At 38.9% G+C, this 26,183-nt stretch overlaps 2 protein-coding genes across 3 annotated transcripts in view; both read right to left on the reverse strand.

Annotated features, from left to right (window-relative positions):
- Nucleotides 1–26,183, reverse strand: part of IL33 (interleukin 33) — a 122,575-nt gene that overhangs the window by 85,314 nt on the left and 11,078 nt on the right. For both annotated transcript variants that reach the window (XM_077148218.1, XM_077148219.1), the window contains 2 exons: nt 25,274–25,373; nt 24,840–24,923 (listed from right to left, as the gene is read on the reverse strand). The gene's annotated coding sequence lies outside the window, so the exon portion shown is untranslated. The remainder of the gene's footprint in view (nt 1–24,839; nt 24,924–25,273; nt 25,374–26,183) is intronic.
- On the reverse strand, nt 1,269–25,691 carry LOC143657013 (diphthamide biosynthesis protein 3-like). The gene is made up of 4 exons (XM_077128908.1): nt 25,658–25,691; nt 24,840–24,923; nt 12,738–13,046; nt 1,269–1,297 (listed from the first exon to the last, which is right to left on the reverse strand). The coding sequence occupies exons 1-4, from the start codon at nt 25,689–25,691 to the stop codon at nt 1,269–1,271; spliced, it is 456 nt and encodes a 151-aa protein (XP_076985023.1).

Genomic DNA, 26,183 nt, shown 5'->3' on the forward strand with positions numbered 1-26,183 from the left:
AAGTTTGTAATTTTCCTAGTATTCTCAGATTCAGCCTCACTGCACCCCTCCAGAGACACAGCTCATGTCCCTTCCTCAGAGGTCTCAATCTCAGCTCTGTGGGATCCCGTCTCCAAACACCTGAAGTTCTATTAACTGCTGAGCCACTCAACCTTCTAAGACTTATTTTCCAAACTTTCCCCTTTGTTTTCCCAGCTCTAGCAGAGATGACTGTTTTCTTCCATTTCCATTTCCATGATACCTTTAGTGTTTCTCTTTGCTTTTCAAGTTCTCTAATACCTGTTAATAACTCTTTGTATCAAATATGCAACAAGATGTGATATAAGTTATCATCGGTAAACTTCCCAGACCATTTGTCTATCTATTTGTCTTTCCATTTATGTAGTAAGTGCATTTTTATCATGAATTTTACATGTTTTGTGGAAACCACTTGATAATCTGACTTGTGTAGATAGTTCTCTTCATGGCGTGATCTGAAATATATCTTATCCCCAGCATATCTCATGAGCCTGTTGCTTACAAAATTTCCTCATCCATTTGGGATAAATTTTGCATCTCTGGGGATCCTCTTAGAATGAAGTTATCTCTCAAAGAGTTGAGGATGGTGCCATTTATATTATAGCATAGATTAGTGGATCATATTCGTTTGCCTATCTGAGCTGTGACAAAAAGGAACACAGAACATGCAAGCCTCCATAACTAGGCTATGAGTCTTTCCAACATAGAGCATGTCTTAATGGATTGGACCATGTCCCCTACAAAGACATGTTGAAACCCTAACCCTAACCCCTTGGATGTGAACAGACTTGTAAATAAGACTTATGACGATCCTATTAAGATGAAGCCAAACTGAATCGGGATGGGCTTTAATGCAGAAATCCTTAAAAGCAGAGGAAATTTGAACACAGTCATAAGAATGAGGACCAGACAGAAGGAGACAGTTGGTCATTTCACTGAGGCTGACATTGGATCATGGATTGCTGGCAAGCCACCCCTAGAACACTACAGATTTTGGAGAAAGCATGATCCTGCCAACACCTTGATTTTGAACTTTTAGCCTCCAAGACAGTGAGACAATCAATTCCTGTTTCTTAGGCCAAACAACCTCTGGTTGTCCTTCTAAATCTGCAGGGCCTTCCTGGTGACTTGTACACATCATATCCTCAATGAGTAGGTATCAAGTACATGGGGCAGTTGAAGTAGGAAAGAATGAAGCAGAAGACTTGGTGTGGAACAGGAAGCAATGTTTAAGTGTGGTGGCCTCACAATCAGGAGACAGCCTGCGAGCAATGGCTACCTGGAAAACGGAAAGGGGAAAGAATCAGCAGGAAAGAGTATTGACAGTCAACCTCACTTATTTCAAAAGTCTTCTCTCATGCTGCTCCCTTGAGGCAGAGATTGTGTTCAAGAGGAGTTAAATTGGCAACTGATAATCTTTTCTTGGAATGAGATAAGAAAGTATCGCTTGCATCACAGTCCTCATCTTCTTCCTCGACTCTGTCATATTGTCTATATTAGTGTAAAATTAATCATATGATCATGTTTACCAAGAATCACTGATATAGGTAAATTCAAGATCTTCTTCAATATTTTTTCTCCCTTTAGGTAAGACCAGTTTTCCTTCAGTGGTGGGGGCAGGGTGTAGATGGGGAATCCATAAATAATTTACTCATTTAGTCCCTGTATTTCCTTCTCTCTACCATTTTCATTTTAAAAGTTCAGCATTGACTGTTTTTATCAAGTCTGCCTTTTCTCTTCTTCTCCAAAATTTGCCACAAGAATACTTATCCATATCAACCTGTGTCAAAATCTGTATTTCAATTTTTTTTCTCAGAAGAGCTGATCTTGCAGAAGGCTTCTTTGTATGCTAAGTAACGTTATAGAAGTATTAGAAAAATAAATGAAAAGATGGCTTAACCACATCATACAGATTTGTGATGGTTAATTTTATGTGTCAACTTAACTAGGTTATGGTGTCCAGTTGTTTGGCCAAATATTGGCTTAGTCCTTACTGTGGAAGTGTTTTAGAGATGGGATTGACATCTAAAATCAGTTGACCTTAAGTAAAGGGAATTGCCCTCTGTTTTAGTTTGCTAAAGCTGTCAGAATGCAATATAACAGAAATGGGTTGGTTTTCTCATTGGGGATTTATTAGTTTACAAATTTAGAGTTAAGGCCACAAAAATATCCAAATTAAGGCATCAAGAGGAAGGTACTGTCTCTGAGGAAAGGCTCCTGGCATTCAAGGGTTCCTTTGTTACATGTGAAACCACATGGTAATGTCTGCTGGTCCTTCTCTCCTGGGTTCTGGTTTCAGTGGCTTTTTCTCTCAGCTCTGTGTGTCCTTGCTAGTTTCTCCTGGGGCATTTCTCTCTAGGTTCTCTGGGCTTTTTCTGTCTTTAATTTTTTTAACAAAGGACTCCAGTGAAGGATTAAGACCCACCTTGAATGGGCTGGCTCACATCTCAATTGAGATAGCCTAACCCAAAGTCTCACCCGCAATACGTCTGCCCCGATAAGAATGAATCAGAAGAACATGGTCTTTTCTTGGGTACAGAACAGATTCAAACCAGCATACATGGCAAAACACATGGCGACACCTGCTGGTCCTTCTCTTCAGGGTTTCATTGTTTTCAGCTTCTGGCTTCAGAAAGCTTTTTATCTCTCTTAGTTTCTCTGAGGCTTTTCTCTATGAGATTTTCAATTTCATCTCTGCTTCTGTATGTGTTTTATCCTCTTATAGAGGGCTCCATACAAGGCTTAAGACCCACCTTGAAGGTGCTGGGTTACATCTCAATGGAGATAACCTGATCAAAAGGTTCTACATACAACTGGTCTACAGCTACAAGAATGGATTTTAAAAACATGGCCTTTTCTGGGGTACATAACAGCTTCAAACAACCATACTCTCCGTAGTGTGGGTGGACCTTATCCAAGCAGTTGGAAATCTTAACAGCAAGAACTGAGGGTTCAAGAGATCAGAACTACTCCCTCAATACTTGAACATCAATTCTTACTGGAATGTCCAGCCTGTGGCCTTCCCTAAGTAATTTGGACTTGTCAACCCCACAGTTGTGTGAAGCAATTTCTTATAATAAATATCTTTTATTTCATTGGTTTTGATTCTCTGGAGAACCCTGACTAATACCAGATGTTTGTTTACTCTTGAGTTTTAAGGGAGATTTTATGCTCTGAAAGCTGATTTCCTGAGTGCAGCCCAAAAACTTGAAAGAGGGAATAAGTAAATAATGTGAGCAAAAAGAATGATTATTAGCTTTTACTTATGTGGTCAGCAAATATATAGCTATTCGTAGCACATTATTTTATACCTCATTCCCAGGATTAGGGTGTGTCTTAGTTCATTGGAAATGCTAAACAGAGTACCACAAACTGGGAGGCTTAAAACAACACAAATTTGTTGTCTCACAGTTCTGGGGGCTAGAAACTTGAAATAAATGTGTCAATAGGGCCATGCTTCGTTTTGAAGTTTATAGAAAATAATCTATCCTATACCTTTTTCCTAGCTTCTGGGGGTGGTTTGCTGGCAATCCATGGCATTCTCTTCTCAATTGTCACATGATGTTCTCTTCTCTGTCTGATTGTGTCTAAACCTCTTCTTATAAGGACACCAGCCATACTCGATGAAGGGCCCACACTTCGCAGAATGACCTTTTAACTCCATCTGTAACAATCTTATTTCCAAATAAGGTCACATTCTGAAAACTAAGGGACACAATTCAATCCATATGTGTAAGCAGACATACACGTTTGCCTTACAACCATGGACCATTTGGACGCCAAGCAGTCTTTTCTAAGGGAAAGATTAGGAAATTTGAAACCAAATTTCAATCTAGAAATTTCAATCCTGGCTAGATTTCAATCCTGGCTCTGATGGTTACTCTGTGTCTCAAAGAGGCATTAATTATTTAATGCCTCTAAGCCTCAGCATCCCCATCGGTGAAGTGGGCATATCACTCCCTGCAATGTTTGGTCGCTGGGAGGGATAAATGAGAAAGCACCTAGAATAGAACAAACACATCAAAAAAGTTAGTTCCCAGATCTAGACAACTTTCCCCCATTTCCTGCCTTTGTTCATGATTAGTTTGACTTTTCTATTGAATAGTCGGGAAATGACTTGTGATGATAACACAGTGAGTAGTGTAATGTGAAAAATTTGGACTCAACTCACTCTAAAATGCATGAACATCCCTTAAAACTCTATTGGACTGGTGCCCACATGTCCCAGATTAAAATATTTTTCCTGGAAGGAAAGAACTGGAAGGCCAGATTAGAATTTACTTGCTTTTTAATACCCAAAGAACAGCTTTGAAAATGCTATAAACAGTGTTTATCCTGAACAGGAGCCCAGACAGGAGATAGAAACCATACAAGTTATTTAAACAAAGAGAATTTATGAAGGATTGGCAGCTAAATAACTGAAAGAGTGAAAAGAGAATAATAGAACACAGGTAGCAAATGCAGAAAGCAGCTACTACCCCTAGGGCTAAGGAAGCAAAGACTTTAAAACTTAGAGGAGAAACCCTACAGAGATGCAACACACCATGAGGATGACACTGCAAGCACAGCTTTTTCCAATAGAAGGGCCCATCTGATCCGTTACTATAAAGGAGAAACACGTCTCTCAGTGTGAAGGTGATTTATTACAAGTACACTGTCAAGGAACTGGAAGAATCTTCCCCAAACCAGTTCAAAGTTGAGGAGGTTAGTTAGGGTTTTTATAGGTAGAGGAAGGGGTCTTTGTTTAAAATTACACTAAGAGATAGTCACATGTTTGATTTCAATCTTTGGTGTTATCATGTCTTATTTTCCTGATTCTTTGTCATGTTTTGCTTTGCTCAGCGAAGAGAAAGTTTCTTCTTACATACAGGCATTCATGATCTTAAGTAATCAACTGTGGGGGTCCCAACTTATCTGTTTTTTGCGGGAAACTCATAACAACATTTCAATTAGGGTTTGAAAGGACTGTCATGTACTAAGACGAAAATATTTAAAGATATTAGACTTTTGCCATTGTTGAGAGTTTTTGCATGCAATTACTTCACCTCAAGGAGAACACTTGTTTCCTCTGTTCCTTCTCTAGAAATCTTGATCTGTTCTGTTTGTTTTTGTACCGAATTTTCTCCCCAGCTCCTATAATTTGTTTAAATTCTCTCCCTCACACAGTGCCCCTTTTTCCATACACTTTTCAGTTCTGAGACCCCCCTGTTTTACAGCAGTTCAATTTAACTCCCTCCTTTTTTTCTGTGAGGTTTTCCTGCCTCTGGTTTCTTCATATGGTATCCTGCCCTGAGGAGGCAGATGGGGTCAATCCAGAAAAGTGGGTTACTCCAGAAAAGTTCCTTTTTTGTTTAGATGGTCCTACCAATAGAAACTAGACTGAGAGCACCTCTTACTAAAAGTTCTTCCATTGTCTCCCCCTCCCCTTCCTCCCCAGGGGGTCCTTTTGTATGCAGCATGTGATAGTTAGGTTCAGTTGTCAACTTGGCCAGGTGAAGACACCTAGTTTTGTTGCTGTGGACATGAGCCAATGGTACATTAACCTCATCTGTTGCTGATTACACCTGCAGTCAGCTAGGAGGTGTGCCTGCTGCAATGAATGACGTTTGACTTAATTGGCTGGTGTTTAAATGAGAAAGCGCAACATAGCACAGCTCAAGCAGCTCAGCATACCTCATCTCAGCACTTGCAGCTCAGCCCAGGCCTTTGGAGATGCAGAAAGAAATCGCCCCGGGGAAAGTTGTTGGAACCCAGAAGCCAGGAGAGAAGGCCCACAGAGACCATCCTGTGGTCCCTGTAAGAAAGAACCTCAGTGGAAAGTTAGCTGCCTTTCCTCTGAAGAACTAACAAAATAAATCTCCTTTTATTAAAAGCCAATCTGTCTCTGGTGTGTTGCATTCTAGCAGCTAGCAAACTAGAATATAGCATGACTTAGGTTCTTGTGTTCCACCCTGGATCTCTTCAGGCTTGGGTGCCTGGCTATGCCTGGTCTTCTGACTCTTTGCTGTGAAGTGGCTTTATAGTCTGCTTGCATGACAGAAGGGTTCCATGCCCTGCTACCTCTGTGCAGCACCCAAGCTGGATGGGATCAGGTGAGGGAGAGGGTTCTGGCCTGGCAGTTCTAGGATGGAAATTTCCTTCCTGACATTTTTCTTTTTCTTTGATTCAGCATTTGTAGAGTTCTTCTCCAGTCTCTACCATCCTCCAGAGTTCTAAGCAATTTGGATTTGTCCTTTTATTAGCTAATTCCCTGGGGAATCTTTTCCAGGGATGTCTTATGTCACCATGTTGATGATGCCACTCTAGAATGAGTAGTTTTGGCACCTATAAAATCTTTCTAATTCATATGTTCATGGGATAAGACTTCTCTGGAGGTAAAGAAGGCCACCCCCTGCAAGTAAAGAAGTCACAAATGTAGGGACCAGGAAACCATCCCTTATGAGATACTCAGTAAGTCTTTACTCTCTTTGGTTTCTGGGGACTGAACTTTTAGACTGCCCCTTAAGTGGGGAGTGAGAAGCAGGTGACACCTGAATTTGGGAATCACTGGAACATGTCAATTACTGTGATAATTGGGAACATGACTCAGACTACTGAAAACAGCTGAAGCGCACCCAAACAGTGACTTGCAAAAACAGGCACACATACTATCCTCTCAAAGCGTCATCTTCAGGCTGAAGGCAATTGGTGAAGGAGCCTCTCAGGAGGTAAGAAGAAAGTATGAGTGGAGAGAGGTCGACTGTGAATGTGAAAATCAGATAGTTAATCTAGTACCTGTAGGAAACTGCATGTATCATCAAAAGACAAAAATGCATCCCAAAACTCAAGGAAGTTCAAGCTTCCTCTGAAATAAAGATGAAGAAACAGAAACTCCATGATAACAAAACTCCAAAGAATAACAGAATCTTCACTTTTTCATGCATTAAATCTAAATAAATTGTCATAATTTGTTACAGCCAATAAATGTTTAAATTGATTATATGGTATTAGTTATTATTGTTATTTTTTATTTATCTGGCCTTATTTAGCATACCAATAGTTTATCCTGGTAATAAATTAATATGTACAGTTATAAAAAATGTTGGGTACGGTCATGGTCAGGTTCATGTGTCAACTTGGCCAGGTGGTGGTACATGTTTGTCTGGTTGGGCAAGTGTTGGCCTGTCTGTTGCTATGAAGATATTTCATAGAATTAAATCATGATCACATTGGCTGCATCCACAGCTGATTCCATTTGTAATCAGCCAAGGGGAGTGTCTTCTGCAATGAGTGATTAGAGTACATCTAATCACTAGAAGCCTTTTAAGAAGGATTCAGAAGAGACAAGCTCTCTTTCTGCTTTGGCCAACGAGCCTCTCCTGTGGAGTTTGTCCAGACCCTCCATTGGAGTCCTCAGCTTCACAGCCTGCCCTATGGATTTTGGACTCTACATTCCCACAGTTACATGAGACACTTTTATAAATTTTATATTTATGGATATTTCCTGTTGATTCTGTTTCTCTAGGGAGCCCTAACTAATACAGGTGCTTTCCAGTGAGGTATACACTGGAGGTATACACTAAAGTGTTTTTAGAACCATTTAAACAGCTATCTTTATAATTTTCAAATTCAAGTGTAGTAACACCAAGGGAAAAATAGAGTTTTTTTCTCTGTAATTTATGATGTAGATAGTTTGTGTTTCTAAAGGTTTGTTGCCAAGATTTGTTGCCATTTCAGTTCCTGCATGCTACCAAACCTGACATTATAGAACTGACAGTTCAGAAATCATCTGATCCAATCACCTAATTGTACAGATAAGGAATCCACTGGCATTGTCAAAGATTACAAAAGCTAATAAGAGGCAAAGCCTAGACTACAAACTGTTTCTTAGAAAGGCTCCAGAAATATCTGTTGGGCTAAATAAGGCAAATGTATCACATGGAACTCTAGTCATATGTAAAACGACCCTGGTTTTACTTTTGGCTTAATATTAGATTGAATTCTGATGGTTCTTTTGTAGTTCACAAACATATTTAGTGATTCAGTTGCTTTGGAAACAAAATCATTCTGATTATTGCAGTTTATCAGCCATAACTGATTGCCAATGTTGTTTATGCTTCCTTTTTTCCTGGGATGTTTCACCTGGGGCAACTTTTCTTCCCGTTCTTCTTGCTCATAACAGACCTGTATCAAGGGTGTCTGTTCTTATTTGAATTTCAGCATCAGCAGAAGGAGCTAACATGGTATCAATATCTACAAAACCATCAACATTTGAGTTTGGGGGAGTTTGTTTCTGTCAGTTATCATGTATCTTGCTCTGTTTATTTGAACAGCCAGTGGTTCTGAGGCCAGCTTTGGCAAAGCAATTGTGGATCACATTTAGTCCAGAGTGGTAATTGTTATTTCTGGATTTTGAGAGGCTGTTTTATATATGTATTACCTGGTATTTAGAGATAAAAATAAAATTGACTGGTTTGGATTAATACAGGGTTAAGGAGGACATTGTCTGTATTTTAGAAATTCACCTACTCTTTGAGACCAAAGAAAGAAACATTTATTTTGTCCAGAGCCTAAATTTTCTATAGCAAATAATCTAACTTAACCTATCTGAATAGATCAATCCAAACACAGTGAGCCCAGAATACTAATGAGAGCCTTTAATCCTTAACAGTTTAATGGAATGCCTGGTGTTCTAGTATGCTAGTTGCCGGAATGCAATATATCAGAAATGGAATCCCGCTTTTTAAAATGGGAATTTAATAAGTTCAAGAAGGTTGATGACATTCAATGTTTCTCTCTCAGCTTGAAGGGCACATGGTGAACATGGCAGCATCTGCAGGCTTTCTCATGGCTCTACAAAAAGGGACTCTCCAAAATGTTTCCTGTTTTTTAGGATTCCAGTAAGCAACTTCATCTTCAATGGGTGGAGACACACCTCCATGGAAATCACCTAATCAAAAGTTACTACCCACAATTGGGTGGGTCACATCTCCATGGGAACAATCAAAATGTTCCCACCCAGCAATATTGAATGAGGATTAAAGGACATGGCTTTTCTGGGGTCCACCACAGAGTCAAACCAGCACACCTGGATACATCCCAGAGTATGTTAAGCAGATAATCAAAAAGTATTGGCCAAGTTCCTTGAGGGATGGGAGAAAAAATATGAAACTATTATACTTTACCACTGGAGAAACCTCTGATACTGTGTCAAACATTAGAGACACCCAAATCAATAGGCCAAGCCCTTGATTTTGAGGCTTGTTCTTGTGAAGCTTATGCATGTAGCAGAGAAGCTTAGCTTACCTATACGTATGCCTAAGAGTCACATCCAGAGGACCTCTTTTGTTGCTCATATGTGGCCTCTCTCTTTCTAAACCCAACTCTGCAAGTGAAACCATTGCCCTCCCCACTACGTGGGACATGACATCCAGGGGTGAAAGTCTCCTAGCAGTGTGGGAAATGACTTCCAGGGATGAGACGGGCCCTGGCACTGTGTTATCAACAATTACATCCTGACCAAAAGGGGGGAAAAGAAGTGTAACAAATAAGGTATCAATGGCTGAGAGAGTTCAAATAGAGTCGAGAGGCTACTCTGGAGGTCACTCTTATGGAAGCTTCAGTTAGATATTGCCACCTATCATAACTTGCCAACCCCCAACCAAAACTATTCCTGCCAATCCTAAAGAACACCTGGGGCATTATATAAGATTCTACAAAGGTTCCATGCACTAGGGTGACTTTCCAGAAACCTTCAACCTAGAAATGGGTCCCTGGACCAAGTAAATCCTGAAATGCAGAGGGACCAGCTTCTCCAGAACATCAGCTAGTTCCACCCCCCATCCCTATTATTGACAACCCCTTCCAACATGAAAAAGTTACAATACCCCTAAAGAGAGAAAGAAAGATCAAAGGTGTTGGTGGAGCTATACAGAGAAGGTAGGGTTTAACAAATGAGTATAATTGCTGAATCATTATATTGATATTTATTTTAGCCTCCAGTACTTTATAGCAGCTAGAAGTAAAAACCTAAAATTGTGGAATTGTAACCCACATCAAACTCTGAAATCTGTTCTACAACTAATTGTTGTGATGTACTTTGAAATTTGTTGCTTTTTTGTATATGTTATTTTTCACAAAAAAAGAAAAAAAAGAGAGAAGGAGTAGTATAACAGAGAAGATAGGATTTAACAAATGAGTATGACTGGTGAATCATTATATTGATATTTCTTTTGATCTCCAGTGTCTTGGAGCAGCTAGAAGAACAAACAAAAAATTATGAACTATTCTATAACTACTTGTTAAAATGTACTTCTAAATTTATTGCTTTTTTGTATATATGTTATATTTCACAGTAAAAAGATATTAAAAAAAAGAATATGCCATAAAATGAATGCTTCACACGTTGTACCTTGGTGATTTATTATGTCTCAACTTAATGGTGGCACATAGCCATGCTGCAAACAGGTAAAAGGCCGAACACTTGTTTTAATTTAAACCCCCAGTGGGTGTGTGTAACACATCTGTCAGTCAGTAAAAGAATGTTCAAATTCTAGCAAGTAAATTGGCAAATGATGGTGTTTACATATGATCAAACATTGTGCTGCTACAAAAAGAAATGAAGCTGTGAAGCATGCAATGATGTGAATTAAAATTTTCTCTTTAATTGCAGGAGTCATTTCCCAAACAACCTGCCAGACATCAGTTCAGTTTTTTGACTTTATATATTCAACAGGAGAGTTGCATGTACGAAGGGAGATTTTGAATTTCCATATAAAAGATTTTAATTTTGTGCTCCTTCTCAGCACTGCAACAAAGGAAGACTAATGGCCTATCTTTGTGTATTTACTTTTTCTCCAGAGCAATATCTTAGTAAAAGTACATGTCTGGTTTGGTTGTTGGTGATGGCACATTGTATGTGCCCCATGGGCATAATTATTTAGAATAGACCTCCATTTTTCAAGCTTATCTTTAGTAAACGGAAGCCATTGCAGAGGCTTCACCTTTTAGCTATAGTGGCATTAGTGGCATGATATTGTAATCAAGTTGAAAGCATTGCCTTCAGCCATTAAGACTGGACCCCCATCTGGACTACAATTTCATTAGCCTTTTCTAAAATGAAACAAACAAAGCCCAGATATAGAGATATTTTCTCTGATCTCACAAAACAAAATCATTCAAGTTTCTCATTTACTCAGTTGATATGGTTGGCTCCTCTATTCTGTTACTAGTTTTGCTTCCCTTGGCTGCTTGTGTTTTTATCTTATCCTGACCTTCAAGGAACATACGGGATATTGAAAAGGAAATTCAATATTCTTTGACCATTTCACTTTTTAACTTTTCCTTTTTATTCACTAACTTTTAGCTCATGAGAAATTATGGCCTCACTGAATTTTCTTTTTAATACCACAACCAGCACTGTATGCATCAAGCATAACAAAAAAGGCATGCTTAACAGGATATCAAAATTCTAACAATGACACGACTGAGTAGAGACTAATTTTCTAAAGTTTAGAATAGCAAGGTTGATGTCAAATTTCAAAGGAAGGGGTAATGTGAATAATCTTAATAACCAACAAAAAATATAATCCCTTTTTTGTCAAGGAATACTAATAATTTGAGGTGAATGATTCTGTTATCAGATACTGAAGCAATTAGGTTTAAATATAAAAATGATGAAACTGAGAGAAAAAAGGCAATTTGAAATTATGTTTTTAAAAATGTTTGGATTGAAAATTAAGAACACTTCAATTCAAATTTTTATGCATGAAATCCAGGTATGTCATGCTGTGGATTGCTTCTTTAATTGAAGGTGAATGTACAAGTTGATGGAAAGAATCCATACTTTCACAGAACAACCAAAAAACAAAGGACACAAAAAGGTCACCCTTGTGAAGAAGTCTGCAATTTTGCATTTGATTTTTCCATCTTGGCTCATTCTCAGTTGTTCTAGATTTGGATTCTGTGATGGTTAGGCTCTGGTGTCAACTTGGCCAAATGATTATGCCCAGTTGTCAGGTCAGGCAAGCACTGGCTTGATTGTTGCTGCAAGGATATTTCATGGCTGGTTGATTAAATCATCACTCAGTTGATTGCATCTGTGGTTAACTAAGACACACCCCCCTCCCCAGGTGAGATAATCCAATTAGTTGAAGGCTTTTAGAGGAGAAGAGAGACTCTTTCACTGCTTTAGCTAGTGAGACACTCCCGTGGAGTTCTTCCAGACCCTTCGTTGGAGCCATCATTTTTACAGCCTGCCCTATGGATTTTGGTCTCTTCCATTCCCATGGTTGTGTGATACACTTTTATAAATCTCATGTTTTGAGATCTCTCCTGTTGGTTCTGTTTTTCTAGGGAATGTTGACACAGATTCTTTTTTTTTTTTTTTTTTTTTTTTTTTTTTTTTTTTTTTAAAGGAAAGACAGAGAGAAGGAAGGAAGGATAGAAGGAAGGAAGGAAGGAAGAAAGGGAAACATTTTTAAACATTTTCTTGTTTTATTGTATTCTGTTTCTCCGTTTTTGTTACATGGGCTGGGGCCGGGAATCGAACCGAGGTCCTCCGGCATAGCAGGCAAGCACTTTGCCCGCTGAGCCACCGCGGCCCGCCCTAAAGTCTTTTTTTTTTTTTTTTTTTTTTTGCATGGGCAGGCACCAGGAATTGAACCCAGGTCTCCAGCATGGCAGGCAAGAGCTCTGCCACTGAGCCACCATGGCCCACCCACTGAGCCACCATGGCCCACGACACAGATTCTTAAAGTCTTCTTCAGCATTAACTAATACCTTGTTGGTGAAAGGTGCTGGGATTGTTTCTCCACACATAAACTGATCTTTGTCGTAAATCACTTTTATAATGAGAGAACAGTCAGGAAACATTGCCATATCCTCCCCATTCTCCAAATCTTCCTTGGTGATGGAGAAGTTACCCTCACATGGGCAGGGGTAGAAATGCATCTCCAAGTCTTCATTGTACTGAAAGTCCTCAGTCTCCACCTTGTCATGAAATATCACCACTGCCTCCGGGGTCAGCAAAAGGGCTATTGCCAACCACTCTGGAAGGCAGTTTTTCGGTTCCTCAGGAAGCTAAGTATAGAATTGCCATATGATCCAGCAATCCCCTCACTAGGTACACATTCAGAGGAACTGAAGGCAAGGACACAAACAGACATTTGCAAACCGATGTTTATAGCGGCATTATTTATGATTGCCAAAAGATAGAAACAGCCCAATATCCATCAACAGATGAGTGGCTAAACAAGCTGTGGTATATGCATATGATAGAATACTATGCAGCTATAAGTCAGAATAAAGTCATGAAACAATGCAACAATATGAATGAATTTTGAGGACATTATGCTGTGAAATTAGCTAGAAACAAAAGGACAAAGACTGAATGGTCTCATTAATATGAGCTAATGATGAGAGAACTTTAAGAGTTAAAGTTAAGAACACAGATTATTAGGAGATAGAAAGAGCATAGAGATTGAGCATTTGGTGCTGAAGGAATACATGTTGTGCAACAGGACTGACTGTAAAAATTCAGAAATGGATAGCACAATACCACCTGATGGAAGCACAATAATATATAAGTACACCAAATGAAGCTGCATGTGAGTATGGTTGAGGGAGAAGGGCTGGGGGCACGTATGAAACCAGAAGGAAATATAGAGGATAAGACTGAGATGGTGTAACTCAGGAATGCATAGAGTGGAAAATGATGATGATTAAATGTACAAATATAAAAATGTTTTTGCATGAGGTGGAACAAATAAATGCCAACATTGCAAGGTATTAAAAATGGATGTTATACAGGAAAAAGTACAATCAATGCAAACTAAGGTTTATAGTTAACAGTAACATTGTAATATGCATCCACTGAATATAACAAAGGCATTATACTGACACTAAATGTCAACAAGGCTGGGGGGCATTACATCTTTGCAGAAGAAAGGAAATGTCTTCATATAGTTTATGGTAGCAAAGGCATGCCTATTTACTTATGTTGAATTGTACGATGTGTGAATAAAATTCTTTAAATATGAACAGAGAGAAGCAAGTGCTAGTGAAAATGTGGAGAAAGAGATGTACCTATTCACTGTTGGTAGAGAAGCTGAGAGGTGCAGCCCCTCTGGAGGGCAGTGTGGTGGTTCACAGCAGGCTAGGGGTGAGGTTCCCAAATGATCTTGCAACCCCGTTGTTAGGTATATACCTGGAGGAACTCAGAGTGGGGACATGAATGGACAAATGGTAGCAGTGTTCCCGATTTGCAATGGATAGAGGTGGCCTAAGGGTTCAATGACTGAGGAATGGAAAAGGGAACTGTGATGTTTACATACAATGGACAACTGAGTGACTGTAAGAAGGAATGAAATTGTGAGGCATGTGTTCTAGTTTGCTAGCTGCTGGAATGTGATATACCAGAAATGGAATGGCTTTTTAAAAAGGGGGAATTTAATAAGTTACAAGTTACAGTTCTAAGGCCATGAAATTGTCTGAATTAAAACAAATATATAGAAATGTCCAATTAAGGCATCCAGGGAAAGATACCTTGATTTAAGAGAGCCAATGAAGTTCAGGGTTTCTCTCTCAAGTGAGAAGTTACATGGCGAATACAGTCAGCGTTTCTCTCTCATCTGGAAAGGCACATGGTGAACATGGCCTCGTCTGCTAGCTTTCTCTCCTGGCTTCCTGTTTCATGAAGCTTTCTGGGAGGCATTTTCCTTCTTCATCTCCAAAGGTTACTGGCTGGTGGACTCTGCTTCTTGTGGCTATGTCATTCTTTGCTCTCTCAGAACCTGTGGCTTTCTTTCTTGCTCTCTAGCTTTTACTTAAGTGCTTCTTCTTTTAAAGGATTCCAATAAAACCAATCAAGACACACCTGAAATGGGTACAAATTTAATACCCACACTAATTGAGTCACATCTCTGTGGAGATAAGCTAATAAAGTTTCCAACATACAGTACTGAATAGGGATTAGAAGAAACCGTTGCTCCCATAAGATTGATTAGGATTAAAACATGGCTTTTTTAGAATACATAAACCTATTCAAACTGGCACAGCATGTAACTAGGTGAATGAAACTTAAGGACAATGTGCTGAATGAAATGTCAGAAATTTCATAGGCAGAAATTATCATGCCTCACTCATATGGACTAATTATTGTAAAGAAGGATTTTATAAAGCTTAACAGTAGCTAACTTTTCTTAGGTAAAGAAGGATTTTATAAAGCTTAACAGTAGCTAACTTTTCTTAGGTAAAGAAGGATTTTATAAAGCTTAACAGTAGCTAACTTTTCTTATGTAAAGAAGGATTTTATAAAACTTAACAGTAGCTAACTTTTCTTATGTAAAGAAGGATTTTATAAAACTTAGCAGTAGCTAACTTTTCTTGCCTAATTTAACTATTTACATGTATTTTAGCTTCTGAATGATAGAAATATCTAGCAAAAGGATTTGTGTCATTTTATATTCACTACTATGCATTTGGTGTGAGTTAAGGATTGTAAAGGAAAGAGTTATGGGCCCCATCAGGCTAAGAAAAACAACTCGGGACCTTCCGGGGTGGTTATCTGCCTCTCCCAACCCCCATGACTCCTTGCACCAGAAATGCTTGTTGTGAAAATGATCGTTACCTGCTTCTTGCATGAAGCAGCACCTGTGACCCATGCTCGACCCCCCCCTTCCTCCTCCCCCTTAAAAAGCTTCCCCAAACCCAGGCTAGGGGCTCTCTGTTCCTGCATGTTCAGTGAGCCCCACACATGTGTGGTAAATAAACCCCTTGCGTGTTGCATGAGAGAACGTCTCTTGGAGTCTTCCTTTGCGTGGCAAAATTCTCAAATTCTTATATTATAACATGCAAACTCAGAGAATTGAAGTCAAAAGCATAGGTTATCAGGTTAGGGCCTATTGTAAAGGTTCCTAGATTGTAAGCTCTTACAACAGTTATATATTTTTAGGAGTTGTGACATATTTCTAAATTCTGAGATACTGAGCTATTTCTATATAACCTGGTCATTCCCTGAAACTTCAGGTATTTATTAGAGTAAGAGCACTGAAGCTGTGAAAGTCAGCATTACTCCTTTCAGCAACTGTTTAAAATGCTGAAAAAGGGATCTGACTTCAAGCAGAGATATGAATGAAGCTGGTCTGGATAGGACTAAGGTAAATCAGAATACTGGGTAAAGGATGATATGTTTCTCAAACTTTAGACTCTGTGCGAGACCTAAGGAAGAGAAGTTCATTAGTTGTGAAATTTGTATTTTGGATAGCACATTATCTAATTTAACTTGAATGGTCAGTTTATTTGAACATCATAATTACATGGAATTTGAATAGGCCATGAGATCTTGTTAGTTTGTACTGTAGCGCAAAAACCAGGAATGAGGCCGCAGGCCTCCAGGAACGTTCCGCAAAGTCAGAACAGGCTGAGACTAAGGATCCGCAGTTTTGGGAAGCAGGTTTTATTAGCTCGTGCTCACAAGGGCCCAGCTAAGTCACCTCAAAAGTCTGAGCCCCGAACAAAAGGCAACCTTAGCTTTTATAGACTTTTTGACATGTTAAAGACAAGGTACACAATTGGTTGATTTAAGTTGAGAATGGCCCAGAGCTGAACCATTGAGGGGCCCCCACCCCAGGAATGTCTTCTTTTGCCTATGTGCATTTTTGCCAGTTCCTGAAGGCTAGGGGAGGGAGTTTCTATACCAGGAAATGAACATTATCTCACTTGCCTGCAAGGAAAGGGGGTTTGGGAATTTTCCACAGAGAGCACAGATAAACCAGAAAGAGGGCAAGGCCTGCCTGCTACAGTACAGGCTAGTATGATGTCCTGATATCTCCCAGAGTAAATTGAACAGAGAATAAAAAAAACTATTTGCAAAGTTCCCTTGGGGGACTGGTGAGAATACTTAACTTCCCCGTCTGGGAAATTCCTGATAATCTCATAAGCAGTGGAGACAAGCCATTCAATAGGCTGAACCCATGATTTTGGGGTTTGCCCCTATGAAGCTTATTCTTGCAAAGAAGAAACTAAGCATACTGATAATTATGCCCAAATGTCATCCCCAGAGAAACTCTTTTGCTGCTCAGATGTTGCCTCTCTTTCTAAGCCAGCTTTGCAGGTGAACTCATTGCCCTCCCCCTTACATGGGACATGACTCCCTGGGAGTATAAATCTCCCTGCCAGCGTGGGACCTGAATTCTGGGATAAGCTGTGACCTGGTATCATATGAATGAGAGAGGCTTCTTGACCAAAAGGGGGAAGAGAGAAATGAGGCAAAATAAAGTCTCAGTGGCGGAGAGATTTCAAACAGAATTGAGAGGTTATCCTGGAGGTTATTCTCACATATTACATAGATATCACTTTTTAGCTTATGGTGTATTGGAATGGCTGGAGGGAAGTACCTTAAACTGTTCAACTGTGTTCCAGTGGCCTTGATTCTTGAAGATGACTGTATGACTATATAGGTTTTACATTGTGACTGTGTGATTCTGAAAACCTTGTGTCTGATGCTCCTTTTATCTAGGGCATGGATGATGAGTAAAAATAAATAAGGATAAAAAAATAAATAATAAGGGGAGATAAAGGTAAAAATTGGGTAGATTGAAATACTGTGGGTCAGTGAAGGGTAGGTAAGGCGTATGGGATGTATGAGTTCTTTTTTTTTTCTTTTTATTTCTTTTTCTGGAGTGAGGCAAATGTTCTAAAAATGATCGTGGTGAAGAATACAAAACTGTGTGATGATATGGTGAGCCACTGATTGCATAATATGGTTGGACTGTTTGTGTGTGGGGAGTTTTCAATAATAATTAGAAAAAATAAAAAGAAATGGCAAAAGTGACTGAGAGATAACTAAGAAGACTGGTGGCCAGAAATGAATGTTTCCTCATGCATAGCAACCTTTAGAAGTGTCTGCCAACTGAAGTATTGGTCCCACAGAACCACTTAGAAATGCAGAGGAGGAAAGCAGGTGGCTGTTATTAACTTTTAAACCCGGCTGATAGGTTTCAGTCCACAAACAAGGCTTACTTTTGTATTTTGAATAATGTGGAGATTTTCATTAGCTAGAAAAGGAATCAAAATGATAAATGATATATTGTCTGCTAAAATACTGTGACATTGCATCCATATCTGAAGTATCTTCCAGAATAAGTTTTCCAGAAATATACTTGGGCAAACTTGAAAGTTAACAGTAATGTTTTATTATTTTATGTTTAATTGTTGGAAAAACAATTCAAAGGACATGTCTCCCTGACTGTGGGTTAGTAGTGTCATATCCAAAAATGCGATTCATTATTACACCTAGAAGCTAAATGTTGGCATGCATTGTGCTAGTCTCTAAAATCACTGCATTTGGTTTCAGACATTTCCTCATGTTCATATCTGCCTCCTGAAGGCTCTGGGACAATTTAATTACAACAAACGCTTTGGATTTCCACTTCTTTCAATAAAAATGTAAAATTACTGCTGTTTGAGAACTGTCAGACTAAAAAATGTGGGGGGGGGCACTTTGCGGCTTGAAAGGATTTATGCATCTTAGAAAAGCCATGTTTTAATCCTATCCATTTTTGTGAAGGCAGGTGTTTCTTTTAAACCCTATTCATTACTATATGCTGGCAACTTGATTAGATTATCTCTGCAAAGATGTGACTCCACCCATTCCAGGTAGGTCTTGATTAGTTTACTGGAATCCTTTAAAATAGGAAGCATTTTGGAGAAAGCTTCAGAATGATGAGAGAGCCACAGAACACAAGAACCCATGCAGCCAGAGACCTTCGGAGATGAAGAACAAAATGCCCCTAGGGGAGCTTCATGAAACAAGGAGCCTGGAGAGAAAGCTAACAGACATCACTGTGTCCTCCATGTGCCTTTTCAGCTGAGAGAGAAAACCTGGACTTCATTGCCCTTTCTTGAGTGAAGGTAACCTCTTGTTGGTGCCTTAATTTGGATATTTTTGTAGACTTGCTTTAATTTGGACATTTTCATAGTCTTTAGAACTGTAAACTTGCAACTTAATAAATTCCCTCTTTTAAAAAGCTGCTCCATTTCTGGTATATCGCATTCAGACAACTAGCAAACTAGAACGGGGCCTGTTGCCCTCCGCCATCTGACACCACCTCTGTGAGTCTAACTCATAACTGTTACTCTTATGTCAAAGCTTGCTTCTTGAACTTGAACTAATTTCTTGGTTCTCATAATTTCAGCTCCAGAGAAATGTAAAGCTGTACCTGCCCAATTGAGATAAGTGGGTTTCTTTACAGGGAGATGCATATTAGCATAGAAATCATAGATAATCCACGAACTGTGATGGGGGTGGGGGGCAGGGAGTGGAAGTGTCTTGGGAGAGAAGAATTTGAGCATTGGTTAGACAGGGAGATGTCTAATTTTAAAAACCATTTCTAACTTCTTAAAATCAAGAAAGTTCTTTTTGGGGATGCCATTCCTAAGTCAAAAAGGGCTCATTATCCAAACTTGACATTACAGTAGCCATCTCTCTCCCACTTGCTCTTATTTTTAATAATAACTTTAAGTATAATTCATGAACCATAAAATTCACCCTTGTAAAGCATACAGTTCAGTGTTTTTTGGTACATTCATGGAGTTATACAACCATCAACACTATCTAATTTCAGAACATTTTCATCACCCCCAAAACAAACCTCATACAGTATTCATTAGCAGTGACTCCTCATTCTCTCCTCCAACAACCCCTGGTAACCACTAATCTACTTCTGTCTTTATGGATTTGCCTATTCTGGACATTTCATATACATGATATAAAAAACATGTGGGTTTTTGTATCTGGCTTCTTCTACTCAGCACTAAGTTTTTAAGGAACCATTTCTCTTTTGCATTCAATTTCCTGGCAGAACTTGAAGCTATGCCTGCAAGACCCACATGCTCCTTATTCATGGGTAAATTTCTGTGACTTGTACTTGAAATATCCATGTCATTTCATTGAGTTCTCTCAAGCCCTTACTGTCTGTCCTATTGATTGTGTCCAGCCTAGACTAGCCCTACTTACCTGATGCTACAGAGACAAATCCCAATGATATCCCAGGCTCCCCAAACTGTCCTCAGAAACTCCAAGAGACTGCATCTATCTCCTATATCCTGTAGTTTTCCAAGAAATATAGTATGTATATCAAAACATATTCAGAATTATTATTACTTTAAAAAGTTCTCTGTGACAGATTTCCAATGGATGCTTATGGTTTGATTGGTGGATATACACCATAATACATGTAAAGCAGGGGCTTTATCAAATGGTTAAAATATTTGACATAGCCTGTTAAAAACGTCAGATAACTGATAAAGCTAACAAGTAAATAAAATAAATATAAACATCAGCTGGAAATCATCTGTCCAGTTGCTTTGTAGTTAATCACTCCCACCTTCAGAAATAAGAATGGTTCTATTTTATTTCCACTACTTATGTTATCTTTTTCTTCAGCTACATCAAGTGTGATCACAGATCATACTTTCTCCTTTTTAATCCAGCATGCATAGTGCTTAAAATTTTTTTGTTTCTATCTTTAAATTATGATGATATTGAAGCAAATTTTAAAAGAGAAAAATCTCCATCCATTAGCCCTGCACTTCTGAAGCAATTGCTGCTATTGTTTTTTACCTTTTTACTTTTTTACATACACAATTTCTCATAGCTCTAACAAAACATACATATTTTTCTTGTAGCTTGTTCTCCTAGCTATAACAAAACTTGCATGCATTGTTGTGTTTTTTTTTTCTGTTTAACCTAATTATTTTAACTTAGGTTAAATTGTATCCATCTGTACAATATGATTATTTTTAAAGCCTCATGATACACTAGTCTATATTTTATATAATGTTTCACTTGTAAAGCTGTCCTCTACTCAATTGAGAATTACAGAATTCTTCAAATATTGTGTAATTTTTTTCCAAAAATTTCCAAAGTATAATTTAGGTAAGGGGCACATTGGAATTTAATGTATTTATCTCCCTAAAGAATCCTACCTGCAAGAGGGCCTGTAGATCCCAGGAAAAGAGATGAAGGGAACTCTGTGCAGGACCCCAGACACTGAGTTTAAAATTTTCCATGAAATAAAGGGAGATTAAGGCCCTTAGATGTAGAGTAGGAGAGGAAGCCCCAGGTAAGTCCAGGACCTTTCTCTGCCTTTCTCTAAGCTTGAGACACATAGGGCCCTCTTCAGATCCTGTGGCTGCATCAGATTAAAGTGTTCGTAAGATTACCCCTCTTTTGCCTCCCACATTCTGAAGAGCTTTCTGTCAATTCCTCTCCAGGAGCAATCACAAACTTGGGTTGACCAGGTGGCTACTTCATGGCTAAATCACAAAGATTCTTCTGTAGGGCTAGTGGAAGAGCTAGCCCACCTGCAGGGAACATACTCTTTCTACTGGGAGAGAAGCACCATGGTTCTTGGAAGAACGGTTGAATTCATCAGCACTGGAAGAGATGGTGCAGGAACAGTGTGTGACATTGTTCTCTTTTGAAACAACTCATTGTCTTTCCTCCTCCTGTGTCTGAGTTCAGATCTTCTTCTTGGGTTCCCTAATTTAGTGTAGGCCCCTCTATCCATCCAGTCACCCAAATCATATGCCCAATTTCCACTTGACTTTGCCTTCTTCTTCAGTTCCTCAAATCCAGTCAATTAAAATGTCTTGGTGAAATTTATGTTTTGACTAGTGCATTTCCTAATATAACTTACGTAGACAGCTTGATTGAACACCATAAATACTTGGAACCTTGGGTAGGACGTGAGATTTTGTTTGTTTGTCCAGAGTGGTGCCCTGATGAATCCCAGAGTGATTTGATCAGTGAAAGCATTTGCAAAGTCCCCTTCGGGGAATGGTGGGAGTGGGGGAGAAATGCAACTTCCCCAAGTTGAATTCTTGATATTCTCACAAGCAGTATAGACAACCAAAGCTATAGGCTGAGCCCCCAGTCTTGGGGGTTGTTCATATGAAACTTAACCCCACAAAGGATACATCAAGCCTACTTAAAATTTAGGCCTAAGAGTCACCCCCAAGAGAGCCTCTTTTGTTGCTCAGATGTAGCCTCTCTATCCAGCCAAGACAACAAGCAAACTCACCACCCTCCCCGTTTATGTGGGACATGACTGCCAGGGGTGTGGACCTTCCTGGCAACGTGGGACAGAAATCCTAGAATGAGCTGAAACTCAGCATCAAGGGATTGAGAAAAACCCTAGAATGGGCTGAGACTCAGCATCAAGTGATTGAGAAAATCTTCTCAACCAAAAGGGGGAAGAGTGAAATAAGACAAAGTGTCAATGGCTGAGAGATTCCAAACAGAGTTGAGAGGTTATTCTTATGCATTAAGTAGATATCACCTTGTTATTCAAGATGTAATGGAGAGGCTGGAGGAAACTGCCTGAAAATGTAGAGCTGTGTTCCAGTAGTCATGTTTCTTGATGATGATTGAATAATGATATAGCTTTCACAATGTGACTGTGTGATTGTGAAAACCTTGTGTCTAATGCTCCTTTTATCTACCTTGTTAACAGACGAATAGAACATACGGAATAAAAATAAATGACAGGGGGAACAAATGTTAAAATAAATTTAGTTTGAAATGCTAGTGATCAATGAAAGTGAGGGGTAAGGGGTGTGGTATGTATAATCTTTTTTTTTCTGTTTTCATTTTATTTCTTTTTCTGTTATCTTTTTATTTCTTTTTCTGAATTGATGTAAATGTTCTAAGAAATTATGAATATGCAACTAAGTGATGATATTATGAATTACTGATTATATGTGTAGAACGGAATGATCACATGTTAATGTTTTAGTTCGTTTGTTGTTAATTTTTTTAATTAATAAATAAATTAATTTTAAAAAAATGTCTTGGTGATTCTGAACAAGTATTTCCAGGTGCAAGGAAAAACATTTATGTAAGTGAAAATCTGATCCATGACCAAATATTGTCAAGTAGTTGAAGGAACTAGTGAATAAGTAGATGAAAAAAAAATTTGTTTTTCTTGGTGTGGAATGTGGAAAAATATATAAATTTTTATGAATGTATTTATGAGTGACTATTCCATTTATATTAAACTTCAATTAAAAGAATTCTGCCTAGAGAACCTTCAATCTCCATGCCCCCACAGAATCTTTAAACAACCAGTGAGTACTGATAGAAAAAAACATTTTTCTCAAAACTACAGAAAAGTTAAAGGATTGCATTATCAGGGCATGAGTCAAATTAAGAAAAAGGCATCTTAAAAATGGTACGATAGGGTGGGCCACGGTGGCTCAGCAGGCAGAGTTCTTGCCTGTCACGCTGGAGACCCAGGTCCGATTCCAGTTGCCCGCCCATGCAAAAACAAACAAACAAACAAACAAATGGTAGGATCTCCTGAAGCCCAGGCTGCTCCTTCCCATCCTCTCATCAACTCAGCAAGGAGCCAACTCCTGCTCCCAGTGTGGGTTCCTTGTCCCAGTTTTGGAGGAAGCAGAGTAACCCTCATGAACATACTGAGAGAATACATGTCTGGCCCAATCTGTTTGGTGGCAACCTGAGGTGCAACGAGTGAACCAGACGCTCATTGTAGGCTCATTGTCCCAGAACTTTCCATGGTGGTTGAAAGGAAATGATGCTAGACAATAGATCAAAGATGCTTGAAGAAATAAAGATTTAGTAAGGATAATGACACATAAATATAATCACCAGCACTATTCTGTTTTTTTGGTTGACAGCTCCACTTTTTGCTTCCTGTAGGATCTAAAAGGCAAATGCATAAAATGTAATGGTAAATCACTGGTTTGGGACTCATATGTATAAATATGTAATTTATGACAAAACGACATATAGGTGGGAGAATAGAGAGGTGTAGGAATAGTTTTGGATACTAGTGAAGTTAAATTAGTATCAAAGCAAATGAGATTATTATAGATTTAGGATGATAAATTTAAGCCTCATGGTGACTACAAAGAAAAATCAAAGAATACGTGGGCCCATAGAATCTGAAAGTATAGATTTACGGGGAACAGGGGGAGGGTGGCAGGAGAAATAGGGAGTTAATGCATAAAGGGTGTAGGGTTTCTGTTTAGGGATATGGGAAGGTTTTAGCAATAGAAGGTGGTAAGGGGACTGCAACATTGTAAATACTGAATAATATGCTTGGGAGTGGTTGAAATGAGAAAAATTATGTTGTATATATGTTCCCATAATTTTTAAAAAAGAGCAACCAAAGAGATAATGGTGATTAAATGCAATATGAGATCCTGGATTAAATCTAATAAGAAAGGAGAAAAGATTCAAAAGGACATTGTTGAGACATATGAAAAAATAGAATATAGACTGTAAGATTTATATCATTGTTAAATTTTTTGAATTTGATAAGTGCATTTAAGTTGGTTACATAAGTAAATATCTTTGTTCTTAGGAAATTTACATGGCAGTTCTAAATGTTCTTGTAGCATGATGTATTCAAGCATTCAGAAAATGAATATATAGTGTTTGGGTTTGCTAAAGCTGCTGGAATGCAGTATGCCAGAAATGGACTGGCTTTTAATGATAGAGATTTGTTAACTTATGATTAAAATTCTTAGGCCATGAAAATGTCCAACTCAAGGTATCAAACGGACAACACCTGGACTCTGAAGACAGGCTGCCCAGGACACCTCTGTCACAGGGCTGGCATCTGCTGGCCCTTCGCTCCCAGGTTTTGTTGCTTTCAGCTTCTGGTTCCAGGGCCTTTCTCTCTGAGCTTTTGTGGGTCTTCTCTTAGCTTCTTTGGGGCCTTTCTCTATGAGTTTCTCTTAATTTCATCTCTCTGTTTCTGCATGTGTTTTATCCTCTTATAAAGGACTCCTGTATGAGGATAGAGACCCACCTTGACTGAGGCAGGTCACATTGTCACGGAACAAAGGTGGTGGATTCTTCCATCTGATGCACTCGATGACCAATTCCTGAGACACTGGGGTTTCGAAGATAGAAAAAGGTTATTACTAGGCATGTAGTAGGAGAGCAGATGGCCTGCTGGCCCAAAATCTGTCTCCCCAAACTGCAGGAACTTTGGTAGTAAATTAACATAGATTGTCTTTAGTGATTACAAGATTCTAAAAACTGGAAACTGGATAAAAATGAAGGTTAAGCACAAGATTTCTATAAACATTAGGGCAGAAGACAAAGGCTATACAATCATAACCAGAGATCAAGGTAGCTGGACTATAATTTAGAGATTTCAGATATTTCCTCCTGTCTAACCCAATATACCAAAGAGCAAAAAGGAATATCTATATAATGATTCAGTAATCAAAATCATACCTTAAATGATGATTTCCTGGTTATACTCAAAGGCCTTGCTCATTTCCACTCTCTCTCTTTTGCTCTTTTGCCTTTGACATGGGAACATGCTGGAGCTAGCCTGTTGGAGGATGAAATAAATGGAGCAAAAACATTCATTCCAGCAAAGGCCATCAGATCAGACAAGAGCCAATCAATAACCAAACAGGTAAGTGAGTCCCAGATGAAACCAGAGGCAATACCACCCAGCCAACCCACAGACTTGAAATAAATGGTTGTTAGAGTTTTGGGGTGGCTTGTTATACAGCATTATGGTGGCAATAATACCCTCTCCAACTAAGAACCCTCAGTTTCTTACAAGGAAGGCTATTAGCTTTGGAACATTGTCTGTCTTTAAAAGCTTACGTGCACCAGGCTCTTGGTGCAAGTCCCTTAACATACGGGATTGGGAAATAAGAATACCCCGCCTTAGAGCTGGGGTATAGGAACCAATGACCCATTTTTATGCTGGGAGCAGGGAGCAGAGACAACTTCCCCACTTGAAATCTTGCAAAACATCGCTAGCTTTTCCTTAAAGTTTCAGAAGCACCTCTGTCCTTTTCTCTTTGGTCCGAGACAAGTAATTTGATACTGGAAGGTAATAACAGAAACACTAGCTGGATTCACATATCTTAGTATGAGGATTACTGTTATATTAATCTATTGTTGTCTTTCTTTTCCCCACTAGACTGATTACTCTTCAAAAGCCAAGGTCTTTCATTTGCATATCCTTAGCACCCAGAATAATGCCTGACAAAGAGAATATATTCAGTAACTGTTCAAAGTTTACTGAATGAGTGAATTAAGAGTGTCAAGACATTCACATCCAAAAACAGATGTGTAGGGCAGAAAGGTGAGTATCAGAGATTGCCGATATTGGGACTAGCCCACA

Source organism: Tamandua tetradactyla, chromosome 2 (assembly GCF_023851605.1).
Source record: "Tamandua tetradactyla isolate mTamTet1 chromosome 2, mTamTet1.pri, whole genome shotgun sequence".
NCBI classification, from domain to species: Eukaryota; Metazoa; Chordata; class Mammalia; order Pilosa; family Myrmecophagidae; genus Tamandua; species Tamandua tetradactyla.